General features: G+C 36.2%; 3 protein-coding genes across 5 annotated transcripts in view; 2 read left to right on the forward strand and 1 right to left on the reverse strand.

Annotated features, from left to right (window-relative positions):
• The window catches only part of arhgdig (Rho GDP dissociation inhibitor (GDI) gamma), a 36,284-nt gene extending 31,232 nt beyond the window's left edge, over nucleotides 1-5,052 (forward strand). For both annotated transcript variants that reach the window (XM_067414773.1, XM_067414768.1), the window contains exons 4-6: nucleotides 1,682-1,758; nucleotides 2,512-2,575; nucleotides 3,961-5,052. In XM_067414773.1, coding sequence (XP_067270874.1) covers nucleotides 1,682-1,758; nucleotides 2,512-2,575; nucleotides 3,961-4,166 — 347 coding nt within the window. In that variant the 3' untranslated portion in view covers nucleotides 4,167-5,052. The remainder of the gene's footprint in view (nucleotides 1-1,681; nucleotides 1,759-2,511; nucleotides 2,576-3,960) is intronic.
• A 1,255-nt stretch (nucleotides 5,053-6,307) lies between these two features.
• eci1 (enoyl-CoA delta isomerase 1) lies at nucleotides 6,308-8,616 on the forward strand. The gene is made up of 7 exons (XM_067428922.1): nucleotides 6,308-6,464; nucleotides 6,838-6,960; nucleotides 7,044-7,171; nucleotides 7,259-7,405; nucleotides 7,507-7,628; nucleotides 8,039-8,217; nucleotides 8,308-8,616. Exons 1-7 carry the CDS (start codon nucleotides 6,422-6,424, stop codon nucleotides 8,472-8,474), a joined length of 909 nt encoding a protein of 302 aa, XP_067285023.1. The 5' UTR covers nucleotides 6,308-6,421; the 3' UTR covers nucleotides 8,475-8,616.
• Nucleotides 8,617-10,247: 1,631 nt separating this feature from the next.
• dnase1 (deoxyribonuclease I) lies at nucleotides 10,248-13,056 on the reverse strand. 2 transcript variants are annotated; one of them, XM_067414797.1, is made up of 9 exons: nucleotides 12,677-13,056; nucleotides 12,356-12,494; nucleotides 12,185-12,273; nucleotides 12,026-12,112; nucleotides 11,835-11,947; nucleotides 10,970-11,082; nucleotides 10,669-10,823; nucleotides 10,493-10,586; nucleotides 10,248-10,382 (listed from the first exon to the last, which is right to left on the reverse strand). In XM_067414797.1, the coding sequence occupies exons 2-9, from the start codon at nucleotides 12,491-12,493 to the stop codon at nucleotides 10,335-10,337; spliced, it is 837 nt and encodes a 278-aa protein (XP_067270898.1). In that variant the 5' UTR covers nucleotide 12,494; nucleotides 12,677-13,056; the 3' UTR covers nucleotides 10,248-10,334. The 2 variants fall into 2 exon arrangements, with proteins under 2 accessions (XP_067270898.1, XP_067270891.1); XM_067414790.1 differs by lacking the exon at nucleotides 12,677-13,056 and having other exon boundaries at nucleotides 12,356-12,638.
• Between the last annotated feature and the right edge of the window lie 1,051 nt (nucleotides 13,057-14,107).

Genomic DNA, 14,107 nt, shown 5'->3' on the forward strand with positions numbered 1-14,107 from the left:
AAGGAGATCACACACCCCACGGTTTAACTCTCACTGTCGCAGACATGGACTAATCCTCTTGTCCAATCAGGATTATGTTATTACAGTGATTATCAGAGCTAGATTTAGTCAATTACAGATAAGGGATTTCATCTTTGTGATGTAGAAAAGGTTTTGAGAGGGTTTGATGCTGCTTCACTTATATTAACAGTGACATCACACATCAACACATATAGAGAATCCACTTCAAGACGGAGAATCTCCGAGCCGAGGTCCAGTTCCATTAGATGAAAAAGCCTATAATAGTCTAAAAATAGTATTCATTTTAAGGACACTAATGAACACAGTCTGGCATTCGGCATCACGTGAATGGGCCACAAATCATCATTGACGTTGTTCATTGTATCAATCTCCGATTCCTCCTTCCTCCCTGGTCTCTTTCAGTATCCATTACAATGCACTTAGGGGAGATTCAAGGGATAAATTGATAACGCAGCAGTTGCACTTTTGTAAGGAAGCTCTTTGCATTGAACTCAGTTGAACTACAAGCAAAAGGATGGGACCTGCAACATAAAAAATGTGATTATAATCAATGTTGGGGAAAGTTACTTTGAAAGGTGCAGTGTGTAATATTTTGAGGATCTTTTGACAAAAATGCAATATAATATCTGTTTTCAGTACATAATGAATTTTTAACCTTAATATAAGCCCTTTCTATCTACATACACCGCCGTGTGTACAGTTACGTTCTTACAGTGACGTTACCGTTTTGCACCGCCATGTTTCTACAGTAGCCCTAAACGGACAAATTGCTCTACAGAGCACTAGTCACTCTGCTGTCTCAGAAGGAAGGGTGAGCAGTTGCAATTTGGAACCTCACCACTAAATGTCGCTAAAATGTACACGGTGCACACTGTTACAATATTGTAACAAAAAAATAAAAAAATATTCTTGGAAAATGTAAAGGGCCTTTCACATCAAAAGTAAGATGAATAAGTTTAATGCTGACATTCTGAATTGCAAAAAAAGATGAAGCATGTTACTCCTGATTTCTTTCAACATGGGGACAGGAGATAGCCTGACAAGCCAGACCCACATCAAGATTGGCAGGGCTCAATCCAAGGGGGGGATTAATGGTTGTCTTTCATATTCTCTCTGCACGCATAGCACTCAGAGGGAAAACAATCACAAGTGGGTTGTGGTTGAGTCCCATGAGTTTTCCCACCAGCGGAACTAGTTGATAGATTAAACTTTTACCGTATCCGGTTGGCAAAACTCCGAACAAATCTTCCTTTTTTAAGAATGACTTCAGTGCTGTTCATTATTAGCAGGGAATTCACACTGAACCCTCACAACTCTGCCGTCATTATGTTAAGCCCACCCACCGACTCTATACACGATGCGATTGGCTTGACCAGAGTTTGGATTTTCTAGCTCGCAAGTCTAGGGAGAGTTGCTAGACGACCCTGGCATTACATTTGCTGTCGCTAGGGTGCGTCTAGATTTCTAGGCTAGAGAGGTGTAAAACTAAATAAGAAAACGTACTGGCATAACTCTGATATTTTGTTGTAAATTTAAAAGTAATTACTTGAAAATGTCATCTGATTATGTAACTTACGTCACTTTTCAATTACATTGCACAATTTGACTTAATTTCACACTGGCTGAAGGTTTTTTTTTGTGTGTTTTTTTGTGTACACAGGTGACCTTGATGCTTTGAAGAAGAAGAGCTTCACCATGAAGGAAGGAGTGGACTACAGGGTGAAAATCCACTTTAAGGTATAAATCAAACAGAATTAAGCAATCAGCAGTAGTGGTTAATTGTTTATACTGTAGCATAAGAAAGATGTTGTGTATAAGCTTTATGTTATTCTGAGGTAATGTAAAAATAAGGCTAGTTTTACAATATTGTTTCAATGCCATTAAAATGATGAACTCTAGGCTAGAAGTGCATAGATTGTTTATTTCCTGTCTTGATCAGGCCAGTACTATGAAGAATATACAGAAATACACAAGGATGTTCCCAGGCTAAAATTGCCTAAAAATAACACTTAAAGTATTTGTAAACAGTTCAGGGTTCAACGTAAACAGAAAGTGGGTTTGTGTATTTTTATTTTATTTTTTCCTTCAAATAAGTTAAAGTTGAAATGTTTTTTGTGTTTTGTAAGTTTTCTCAAGAACAATTTATTAAAAGTGGAATTCATCAATTAGTGTCATACAAGATCATGTTCCTGCGAAATAAAATTCTTCACAAAATCACTTTGCAACAGTATCCTTCTATCCCATGATTAATCAGAAAAGAAGTACCTGATTTGGCTTCATACAAAACCATGCATAACTACTAAAATAGACAATAACTTAATTTTAGTGCAAATTCTTGGTATTCCCTGGAGTGAATTGAGTAACTAAATGTTCAAGGATCTAACAGGACCTCTGCTGGTGTCTGTGTGCTACAACCGGTTGAATGCCTTGAGATGAAAATGACATGTTAAATTAATATTTATTCTAATTCATCCTATCTGTTCCCATTAGGTCAACAGGGACATCGTGTCTGGACTGAAATATGTGCATCTGACCTACAAGAAAGGACTGAGACGTAAGTCATGAATTTAAATGTTGGCCTTGCTTGGTGCTTGAAGTGTTTGAGTCAAGGGTGTATGGATATCTTTAAAAGCACATGTACTGTTTTAATGTGCCTGATCTAAATAAACATCTTACAATCTCATTTTAAAATACTACCTGACAAACACATTTAGCTTATATTCATATGTCATGTTTTTGGTTTTAGTCCAACAACAGTCAGATTATCTATGATAACTCCACTTTGATTGATCTGATATTATACTTAAAAAAAACTTTTGATGTAGTGTGGATCAGTTTTAATGTTTGTTAACAAAAGGTTGATAGATTTGTCAACAATAAAGAAAATTGTCATGACAATAATTAATTTTTAAAAAGGTTTTTAACATGCTGTTGATTAAATATGACGAGAAAAAAGTAAAGGCACCAAATATTAACTATATCAGTCATAGTCAATGATCTCTATGATTGACCTGTTTGCGGTGAATGGAGGACAAGGAGTGGCACTTCAGTTTATTAATTCAAACATAATGAAAAAAAAATTAATTGTATTAATAGGGGTATTTTCATATTTCAATTCATGTTGAAATATTAGTTATGATAATAATTATCATGATAATTAATAAATCATTTTTAAACAACAATGAAATAAGAATATTTTTTCCTTTTTTTTGCTAAATTGTTTACTTTATCCATTTGTCAGTCAATTAAAAAAATAAATGCCATTGGACAGTTTACTTGTGGGGGAAACGAATCAATCAGCTTTCGACTAATTCGTTTTAGGAGCCACTACGTCTCATGTGTATGGAAGCATAGAATAGTTTCATCATGGAGTAGAAAATATAAAAGATAATTGCAAACTTTTATCCCGCAATTCTGACTTTTTTCTCAGAACTGTGAGATACACTCAAAACTGTGAGGGGAAAAAAGGAGAGAGAAAAAAAAGCCAATTACTTTTTTATTGCAAGTTTGTATCTCACAATTCTGAGAAAAAAAAGTCAGAATTGCACGTTATAAACTTGGAATTGGACTCATTTTCTCTAAATTGTAAAAGATAAATTTGCAATTGTGATTTATAAAGTCATAATTGCGTGATATTAACTTTAACATAACAAAGAATTCTGAGAGAACAGTCAGAATCGTGAGAAGTTGCAATTTTACCTTTTAAATTGTTTTATTCCATGACGGAAATATGCATGCTCCCATACATGTGGCACACATGTAAATGTAAGATGGACTGTCATGCTATTTTGCAATTTAATTTCAAATGAATGAATATGAATTTTTTTTTTTTACTATAATTAATTTATATATTTACACACCAAAAAAATACATTTGATTTTATTTTATATGTTCATAATTATATATAATTTTGTTTCTTTTTATTCTTTTTACCTGTAGTGGATAAGGCGGTGTACATGGTGGGCAGCTACGGTCCGAGAGCTGAGGAGCATGAGTTTATGACACCGGTGGAGGAGGCTCCGAAGGGCATGATCGCCCGGGGAAGCTTCCACATCAAATCCTACTTCACAGATGACGACAAGACAGACCATCTGTCATGGGAGTGGAACCTGCATATCAAAAAAGACTGGGACAGTGCAGAGTAAAGAGGTTCTTCCTCTGTCTCTCTCTCTCCCAGATGCATAGCAAAATACCCAATTTATGACTAATGTTTAAAACAGAGAGACTTAGGCTAGGTAGACATGCAGCTGGAGCTGACTTGGAGCAAATGGTTAAATAAGAATTAGTCATATAACAAAAACCTTAAAATAATGAAGATATTCTTACATATTAAGTGTAATCAACGGTGAGGACATACAGGACAGCAGGGTATTAGAGGCGACTTAGTACTTTGTAATAGATATGACAACAGTATAAACAACAAAATGAAATTGCTCATGCCTGTACTCTCAGGTTAGTGTAAACTGTAAATGTAAATATTACAATGTCTGTATTCTTGCAGTGCATTAGAGTTCTTTACAGAGCCCATGACCAGATCAGTGCATGCTTGAATGTGAAGCCATCGTGTCTGCTGTGGCTAATGTCTTGTAATGATGATGTAATCAGCCTGCTGTTAACTGATAAATACATGTGTAGGAAGTGGTTTGTACTAAGTGTTGCTTGTCCAAAAGGTATTTCTGAGCATTAAACCCTGTAAAAAACAAAAAACAAAGACCATCTTAGACCCTTATGAAGTTTTTTGGCTACTTGCCAGGAAAGCTGGTCAAACAGCATTTCTGGTGAAGCTGGTTCACTTGACTTACTGGTTAGTCTAGTCAAGCATTTACTAAAATGCAGCATTTGCTAGTCTCTTCATCAGGGAACCCACCAACGCTGGATCCCATAGTCAAACACCCTCCTCATTCACTGAAACGCTTCAAGAAAGATCTGTTCATCTCTGTTCAGGTGTCTGTATCTGTCCTCCATCTAGCTTTGATATTACATTGTAATATCTTTTTTTTACATTCCAAAATAAATACATTTTATTGTTTATATGCCTGCTGATACTGTTACCTTACACTCCTCTGCCACCGATGTCATTATCTGACGTGCATATTTCGATTTCTCTTGAACAGTTCTCTACAGTTACCATCATATTCAGATATATTATAGAATATTCAGAAATAATCTCCAGAAATGATCAGATTTGACTGTTTCTACTGAATAAGATTTCTTGAAAAAAGGTAGTAAATGCCACAGGAAATGTATAGCTTGCATGTGCATTATGGAATGCCTTTATGAGGGAGACAATGCTAATGCTCATCATTAACTGAGAACTGGTTAGCAATAGGAAGACAAATAAGAGAATTGAACTGTCATTTTTTTATAAACGTGACTCCACAGTCAAAATATGGTTATAAGATGTATTTGATCAAATGGAATCTTTAGCATTTTTCAAAATACCTGCATATAATGTATATTTTCTCAAATTCGTATTGTGACTGGTAATGCAATTGTCCTCACAATTGGATGTCATTAGTCTACGTGTAGTCTGTATTGCATGATTCTACATTTAAAAAAAAAAAAAAATCCAGTTAATTAGGGGGTGTTAATTGTGATGCGGCTGCAGAAAGCAGTAACGTAAGATTTTTTTTTCAGCTGACTGATTAATTTGCTAAAAATAGTACTATTGCTTCTAAATTGTCATACCTTTTCATCTTGGATTTTTAATAAAGTTTGGCTTGTCCTTATTCGTACGTCTTGTTTCAAATGTTGTAACGTAGTTTAGTAGTTCATTTAATGTTACTAAATAACCTGTATTATTAGCACATTAATTCCATGTATCAAATGCAGAACAATAATGACTGGCAATGAACAGTTACTTCTGGTTGTTGCTGCAAACAACAAACCAGAAAGATAATTATTTATTATTTTTTAAATGGTATTTGTTCAACGATAAGAAACTAACTTGAGCCTGCCACAACAGGTACCGCCTTCCAAAATTGTCCAATCATAATAAACTACATTGCGTACATCTTTGCTGATTGGCTCTCTGAAGGATTGACCAAATACGCTGTCTGCACGTCACAGCGTTGCCATGTCCACCGTTTGTGTCTTTCAACTTGCGTTTTATGAAATTGTCCCGTTGACTGTTGAAGGATGCTGATGTTATTTTGGGCAACGTTGTTTTTGTCTTTTTTTTGTTGAGAGAGAAAGAGAAAAAGAGAGAGAGAGAGAGAGAGAGAGAGAGAGAGAGAGAGAGAGAGAGAGAGAGAGAGAGAGAGAGAGATAGACACAGATAGAGAGAGAGATAGATGTTTGTCAGTACAACTTACATGTTTTTCTAGGGAAATCTGGCAACACGAGTACGAGCATAGTAAAGTGTATGTAGCAATTTAGCATTATACCTTCAGCTGACGAGATGTCATCAGTATTAAGACATTGTACCAAATTCACCCTCTCTGGTAGGTGTGTTTTACTTTATCTTAAACTTTATCTGTTTTCTATTGTGCAGTGACCATATTTTATTTTGAGTGAAATGCAGTAGAAATGCATTAAGGAACCAGGATAAAGGTCAGCGGAGCACAGAATTGTCAACGCCTTATTGTATGATTTCAATAAACCATTTGTTATTGAATTAATCTATTTGTAAAATAACATATAATGATATATAATATGCCAGTTATTGTTTTGGTGATAACTTTCTCTTTTTTTACAACTTGCTTATTCACACTGGGGCGCATTGCACCCTACAGAGAGGTAACATATAGTCGCATAAATGCACTGTGAAACATCATGGCTTTTACATATGTAAAATAATGTATATTTCTCTTGCAGGATTTGTATCACGGCTGTCTGGAAACAGCAGTCATGGGAGAACCTGTGCTCTGCAATACTTTGTATCTTCAAACAGATATTCATCATCCTCAAAAATTAAAGTGGACCTGGATAGTAGTAATGGTAAGAATATCAATGATGTGCATTTAAAACTACACGTTCATCAAAAAGTTTTCCCCCGTTATAATAATTTAATATTCTCACAGGTGTTGCTATAATGCAGTTCCAAAGTCCTCCGGTCAACAGTCTCAGTCTTGACTTTTTGACAGAGTTTGCTATTAATTTAGAAAAACTTGAAATGGACAGAAGCTGCAGAGGTGTGATCATAACGTCTGTAAGTCATCAGAAACATCTGCTTTAGTGGAATCCAGTTTGGTTTACATGTCTGTTCATTTCATTGACAGCGCTGTTTTTGCTATAGGCCCAGCCGAAAGTGTTTTCTGCAGGCTTGGATATTTTGGAAATGTATCAGAAGAGCCCAGAGCACTGCGCAGAATTTTGGAAGGCTGTACAGGAGGCGTGGCTTAAGCTTTATGGGTCCACCAAGGTCACAATCGCTGCAATCAATGTGAGTGTCACTCTTCTGTTTTGTAATACCTGGCTGGTTTAGGTAAAGTGTTTCTTTAAGGTCACATTTTTAGTTTAAGTAATGAATTGTCCTGTTTTTAGGGCAACAGTCCTGCAGGTGGATGTTTGTTGGCTTTGTGTTGTGACTACAGGATCATGGCCAATAACCCTCGCTATAACATTGGTCTCAATGAAACACAACTTGGCATAGTTGCACCTTTTTGGTAAGTGCTATTGCTGTGTTTTTAGCGATTAGTAGCTACATTTACGCAAATAATCTGTTAGTAATAGGATTGATGACTCCAACGGGTTTTTGAAAAGCCTTCATGTAAACACCTCAGTTGATAATCTGGTCAGTGGAGGAGACTGAGTGTGTAATGAATATTAGCTGAAAAAATATTTTCTGATGTTTGTAAGCTTTCCTTTAGGTGTCATCAAGTAAAAATGTCTTTCTCTGGTTCTAAATGCACCTACTGGGCACTGCATATGCCTGTGTAAATGAATATGTGAATCTGATTGCAAAGTTTAAAATTCACATAAACCTAAAATGGCATTGAACTCATTGGAATTGAAGTAAAAGTAAACATACCCACTGTAAAACAGGATGGTACTTAATGGAGATTTTGTAAATCAGGTTTAAGGACACCATGACAAACGTTGTGGGCCACAGAGAAACCGAGAAGGGTCTTCAGCTTGGTTTACTGTACAGTACTCCTGAGGCCCTGAAGGTCGGTCTGGTGGATGAGCTTGTTCCTGAAGATAAAATTCTCAGCGCAGCTAATGAGACCATGACTAAATGGTTGGCCATTCCAGGTAGATAGTAATGGCTTGGTCCAAAATACAATATTTCTGCCTGCTCTGGTTTGTACATTTTGTTCATGTACATTGTTTTTTTGCACACAGATCATGCCCGTCAGATAAGTAAGTCTATGATGAGAAAACCCACCATAGACAAACTTCTTGCGAACAGAGAAGCTGACACCACAAACTTTGTCAGTTTCATCACTAAAGATTCCATCCAGAAATCTATTGGGATGTACATGGAGATGCTGAAGAAGAGGAGGTCTTGAGGAGCGGAACACGTGTGCCTGTTGTTGACATTGCCTTTAATGTGCTTTTATTGCACATTAGTGTCACTGTATATCACGTTGTCCTTTCTTTTATGTTACTAGAGGATAACTTTGTTTGTATATAAAATATTTTAAAACCTTATTAGCATGTGGGTAGTGGCATTACATTTGTAATCGATTGAAGAGTTGAGGTTTCCAATTGCTGTGATTTTTATGTGAGTGACAGGTTGTCCAGCCCTCAGGCCAGTAAAGAGAAGAGATGTTGTTGCAAGTGGGAGAAGCTATTTTGATTAAATATTACAAATGTGCATATATATATATATATATATATATATATATATATATATATATATATTGTTAGGGGTTACAGTTTTGACCCATAGACCAGATATGCGAAATGAAGACCAGGAGTCAGGATGTTCAATCATCGGAGAGAATTTTACTGAAGAATAGTTTGCAGTTTCATCAGTAGAGTCAGCTTTAGAGTCTCTCAGGGCGGTGTCAGGCCAGACTCTACTCTACACAAAATTACCACACCAGTTATACCAATTTCAAGGGCATGATTTACATCATTACAAACACGTGGAATATTACTGATTGGCATAAAGTCTAAACAATGTGTCACACGAGAATAGATAGGAGATGTTGTTGTTGTTGTCAATCAGGATGTATACATCAGACAATCCCAAGATTGGGGTAGCGTTGACTTCAGGGGAGTCCTAGAAAGACGCCAAGAGGTCTAGGGTGTGAGAAAAGCGGTCCAATCCATTCCATAGACCTGCACAGAACATGTAACACACACACACACACAAGACTCTAGGGCACATCTCTCCTCCAAGGTTAGCGCAGCAGTGAGCTTATCAACAGGACAAGATATCAACACCACATGACAAACACATCTCCAGAAAGAAAAGTATGACTAATGTCATCTACTCATTCTATAAAGAAATATAAAGAAATATAAAGACAAAAATGTACTTCTATCAATGGGAAAAATCACACTATATAAATGGGAAGAAATCACAATTGGGAGACTCAAATCCTCCCACCCCTTCCAGTCCTGGGGTTACTAACAACAGGCAGGATTCACCTCTTGGAAGTTCTAACTTTCTCTCCAAGGCCCTGTTGGTCAGGACCCAGAGATAGAGGTCAGGCTATCTATATCAGGGCACATAGATAGGGGTCAGACTGTCTTTGTCAGACCGTCTCTGGAAAGCAAATTAGACACCATACAGCAGACATAGAGTCAAAATCATATTAAATAATAGTTAAATGTATTAATGATCACATAACATTGATTGTCAATATAATTCATTATTTTGAAAGGATAATAACTGATTATTAAATTCATGAGGTTATTAAAAATCATTCAAAAGGATAAGATGCATATGATGAAGATGCATATGATGAAGAGGCAAGGGTGTCGGCCCACTCCCCCCTTCAATATATATATATATATATATATATATATATATATATATATATATATATATATATATATATATATATATATATATATAATAAAAAATAATAATTAAAAAAAAGTATGTGCATGAATAAAACATTTATAATTAAATGCAGTATTCCAGTATTTAAAAAAAATATATGTTTTAAGTAAAAAAAATTATCAACTTTTGCCTTCACTGGTTCATTTTAAATGGTCTTGCGGCTAAATTTGTAAAGGCAAATTCAAATATATCATAAATTATAAAGCTGCAACTTCACGTTCATTTATGCATTTCTTATAGCTATAGAATGTTGGAAAATTATTAGTTGGAGCAAATGATTTCTTTTTATTTTCACCAGGTGTTACAATCGGTGATATCAATTTCACTGTGAGGGAACAACCTTGATTTTTTTTCACATGAGCTTGACCTCAACAGGAAAGTGATCGCTCACTGCCAGGGCCTGTGAGAGAGACATGAGCACTTCAGACAGTCAGCAATAACTCAGTCTCTAGAGATCTTTAGGATTAATGTTTAGAATAATAATCACAATGGGGCAAAGTCTGTCCTCACCCAGCTCTGGCTCAATCCATGGGCTTCCATGAAGTCGAAGACCTGTGCTGATCCAGGGGACACTCCTCTCATCATGTCAGAGGTGGCCACAATCCTTTTATATCAAGCACATCATGAGTCATTACATAACATAGGTTTAAGTAATCCAGCTAAATAGCATGTGATGTTTTCCCTACCTGTCATAAGGGCAGTTTGTGTGTGTGACGGTTGTGTCCGCACTGTCAGGGATTAGCCAGGTGTAACTTTGGTCAGTGCGGAGTCGTATTTTTGACCAATTCGAATTTGAAACGTAGCTACAGCCAGCATTGAAGTCTCCCAAAAGCATGATGTTCTGAAATGAAATTTGAAATGCCACAAATAATACTGTATATTAGCATAACTAGGCTATGTAGTGATGTTCAAACTTATGTCAATTAAATTGAAGCGTCAGTATCTATGTAGTTCATATAGTACACTGATAGTGCTTAGTATAGTTACATTTGTGTTCAAACGTTGTCTAGTATCCAAGACGACATCATGCAGAGCATCAATTTCCTGCACAGCGACTTCAGGAGATGTATGCTGGGGAATGAGGGCAAAGTCCCGGACAGCTATGGAAAATAAATTCAAATTTTGTTATTTCCTGTAGTGATTTTTCTGATCCGTCTCAGTCTTTGTTGAAGAAGAAAGTGCATCTGTGATAGAAGTCTGTTTAGTGTCACTGTGAGCTTTTTAATATTACTTTTAATAATCGATACCCCATATATATATATATATATATATATATATATATATATATATATATATATATATATATATATATATATATATATATATATATATATATATATATATATAATAGTCAAAATTGTATTCAGTAGTACTATTAACTATACTATTCAGTTTGGGGGTGTGGTGTATAGGATATTTTTATGTTTTTCTCTTTTGCCTAGCAGGGCTGCATTTATTCGATCAAAAATACAGTAAAACAGTAACATTATAAACTACAATTTAAAATGTACAGAAATGTATACCTGTGGTGGCAAACCTTAATATTCAGCATAATTACTCCAGTCTCCAGTAACACGTGATCTTTTAGAAATCATGCTAATATGACAATTTGCTGCTCAATAAACGTGCTAAAAAATTAATATTATATTGACCACAAACATTTGAATGGGAAAGTATATTCAGCCATTAATATGGTCACCCAGGAACTGTGAAAATTACATTCCCTTCATTTTAATTGAGCCCTTTAGAATGAGTCTCAACCTCAGATGAGCTATCTCGGAATTTACCATAAATGTATTTTGCTGAACAATGCGTTTCTGGTAACATTTTCGCAATGAATTGGGACCTCCACCTGTATTAGAGGAGAACATCACAACAAAGGGTTCTCTGTTGAAAGTATCAGTTCCACAGGATTCACATCCATCATCATACAGGAAGCTGTTTGAAACGGACACTGTCTGACGCCTAATGAGAATAAAAGTAAAATTATTAATTTAATATAAACCACAAGTACACATATTGGTCGTATGCGAGCTATGTTACCTGTAAATAAAGAGATATCTCTCTTTGTAAGTGTTCCTACCCAGGGGCTCACTTACAATGTGCTGATACTCATATGGAGAGGAACCCCTGATAAAAAAAAAAAAAAAAATATGTATTTGCTTACCCGGTAACTTACAGATATTAAGTTACACAACTTACCCATTTACACTTTTCATCAGTTTATTAGTTGCAGAGAGATCATTGTCTCTCACCTCTTGGATAAGTACAATGTCATACCGGTGTACTACCTAACAGGCACAGTATAAAGTCATACCAAATGTGTGTCAGTATATTATATGAGTGTATGTATATTCTATGGGTGTCACTCACTTTAGTAATGATGTCAAGCAAAGTAGCATTGGATACTTTGGAGTTCCCAAAGGATTTGATGTTAAATGCTCCAATCAGAAAGGAGTTTCCAATGTGGAAAGATACCAGGAGCAGACTTATAGTGGTAATAATCTTCATGCTATATATCGAGATAAAGATGAAAACATTTTTTATATTAATCATTAATCATTTCTAAGATCGATTAGCACAGGTAAAAGTCAATTGGAATCTTACAACTTTAGAGTAATTAATGTATAGTAAATATTACTCTAATATAAATATTCATTAGTCTTTTATTCTATGCAATAAAAATAGCTTTACCTGCTGCTGATTTCTGCTTTCACCTGTGCCGTGAGAACTGAGAGAAAGCCTTTTTTGCACTACTAGGAGTCTTTGTATACTTTACCTCAGCAAGTCCCTCTCTCGGGGAATAAAGTGGTATCACATATTCTAGAGAGTTTTTATTTAACACTATACTGTGTAACGACACCAACCTCTTGCTCACTTTCTCCCTGGGAAATAAACAGATGGGCGATAAGACAAAGTCTAATGTAACTTTAAACAGGTGGCTTGACAGAAGTATTTAGAAAATATTTATTTTGTAGCTGCTGTACCTCAGTATTCAAGGATAATTTTTTTTAACACAATTCTCTTACAGTTTCAGAATCTCTGCATATATATATATATATATATATATATATATATATATATATATATATATATATATATATATGCAGAGATTCTGAACCTGTAAGATAATATATTTACATATTTGATTTTGCGTAGAAAGTCTAGCCTATATAAAATGTCATCAACAAGAAACTTTAATTAGGCTACTCTGACATATAAGCCCCTTTCACACTGCGATTCCGGCAAATACACGGATAATGCGACCCGGCATTTGTTCCCGGGCCGCTAGATTTGGTCCATTCACACTGCCAGCGAAATGCCGTAATATGTGCGCTTTCACACCGTTTCACACACAACCCGTAACGGTCCCGGGTCGAGTTGACACGTGACATCCTGATGTGACGTTTAATGGCGAGCGATCTCAGCTTCAGCGCGGATAGTAAGGAGCTCCGTGGTCTCGACTTGTGTCCAGTTTCCGCACATTTCTGCTTGTTTAATTTTACTTTATTTTGTATATGAACACTCTCTGCGTTTAAAACACCGACTAGCTCTTCTGGCACTGCAGGGTTGTATTATTGAAAAAAAACAAGCTCTAGGAGTCGCACGATAACTACGTAGGCCTACACGTTGCGGCATTAGTTTCGGCTTTTGTTCACACAGCGCTCGTCCCGGGTCGAATACCGCAATATTACTAGGTCCCCGACCCGGATCGAATTCGGTACTCAATCCCAGGACGTGGTTGCTTTCACACAGAAGGCGACCCGGCAATGTTCAGGGAATATTGCGGGTCCGACGTGAGTGTGAAAGGGCCTTTAGAGGCTCAATTGACCCCTGTTAACTGCAAGGGGGTAATCTAGCGCTCGGAAAGCGTTCCACCCCTAGGGGCTGCCATTGCTAACCAAGCCATCACCTGCTGTTAGCATCCCATTGACTCCCATTCATTTTTGAGTCACTTTGACAGTGAATAACTTTACATCTGAGACGTTTAAAGACTCCATTTGTCCATTGTTTATTTCTAAAGAAACACGACAATGCATAAAAGGCTCCATTACCTTGTATCTTACACTATCGCCCCGTAGAAGCTGTTTTTGTAAAAATAGGCTAACTGTTGCGTCATAACCA

The sequence above is a fragment of the Pseudorasbora parva genome, chromosome 2 (assembly GCF_024679245.1).
Source record: "Pseudorasbora parva isolate DD20220531a chromosome 2, ASM2467924v1, whole genome shotgun sequence".
NCBI classification, from domain to species: Eukaryota; Metazoa; Chordata; class Actinopteri; order Cypriniformes; family Gobionidae; genus Pseudorasbora; species Pseudorasbora parva.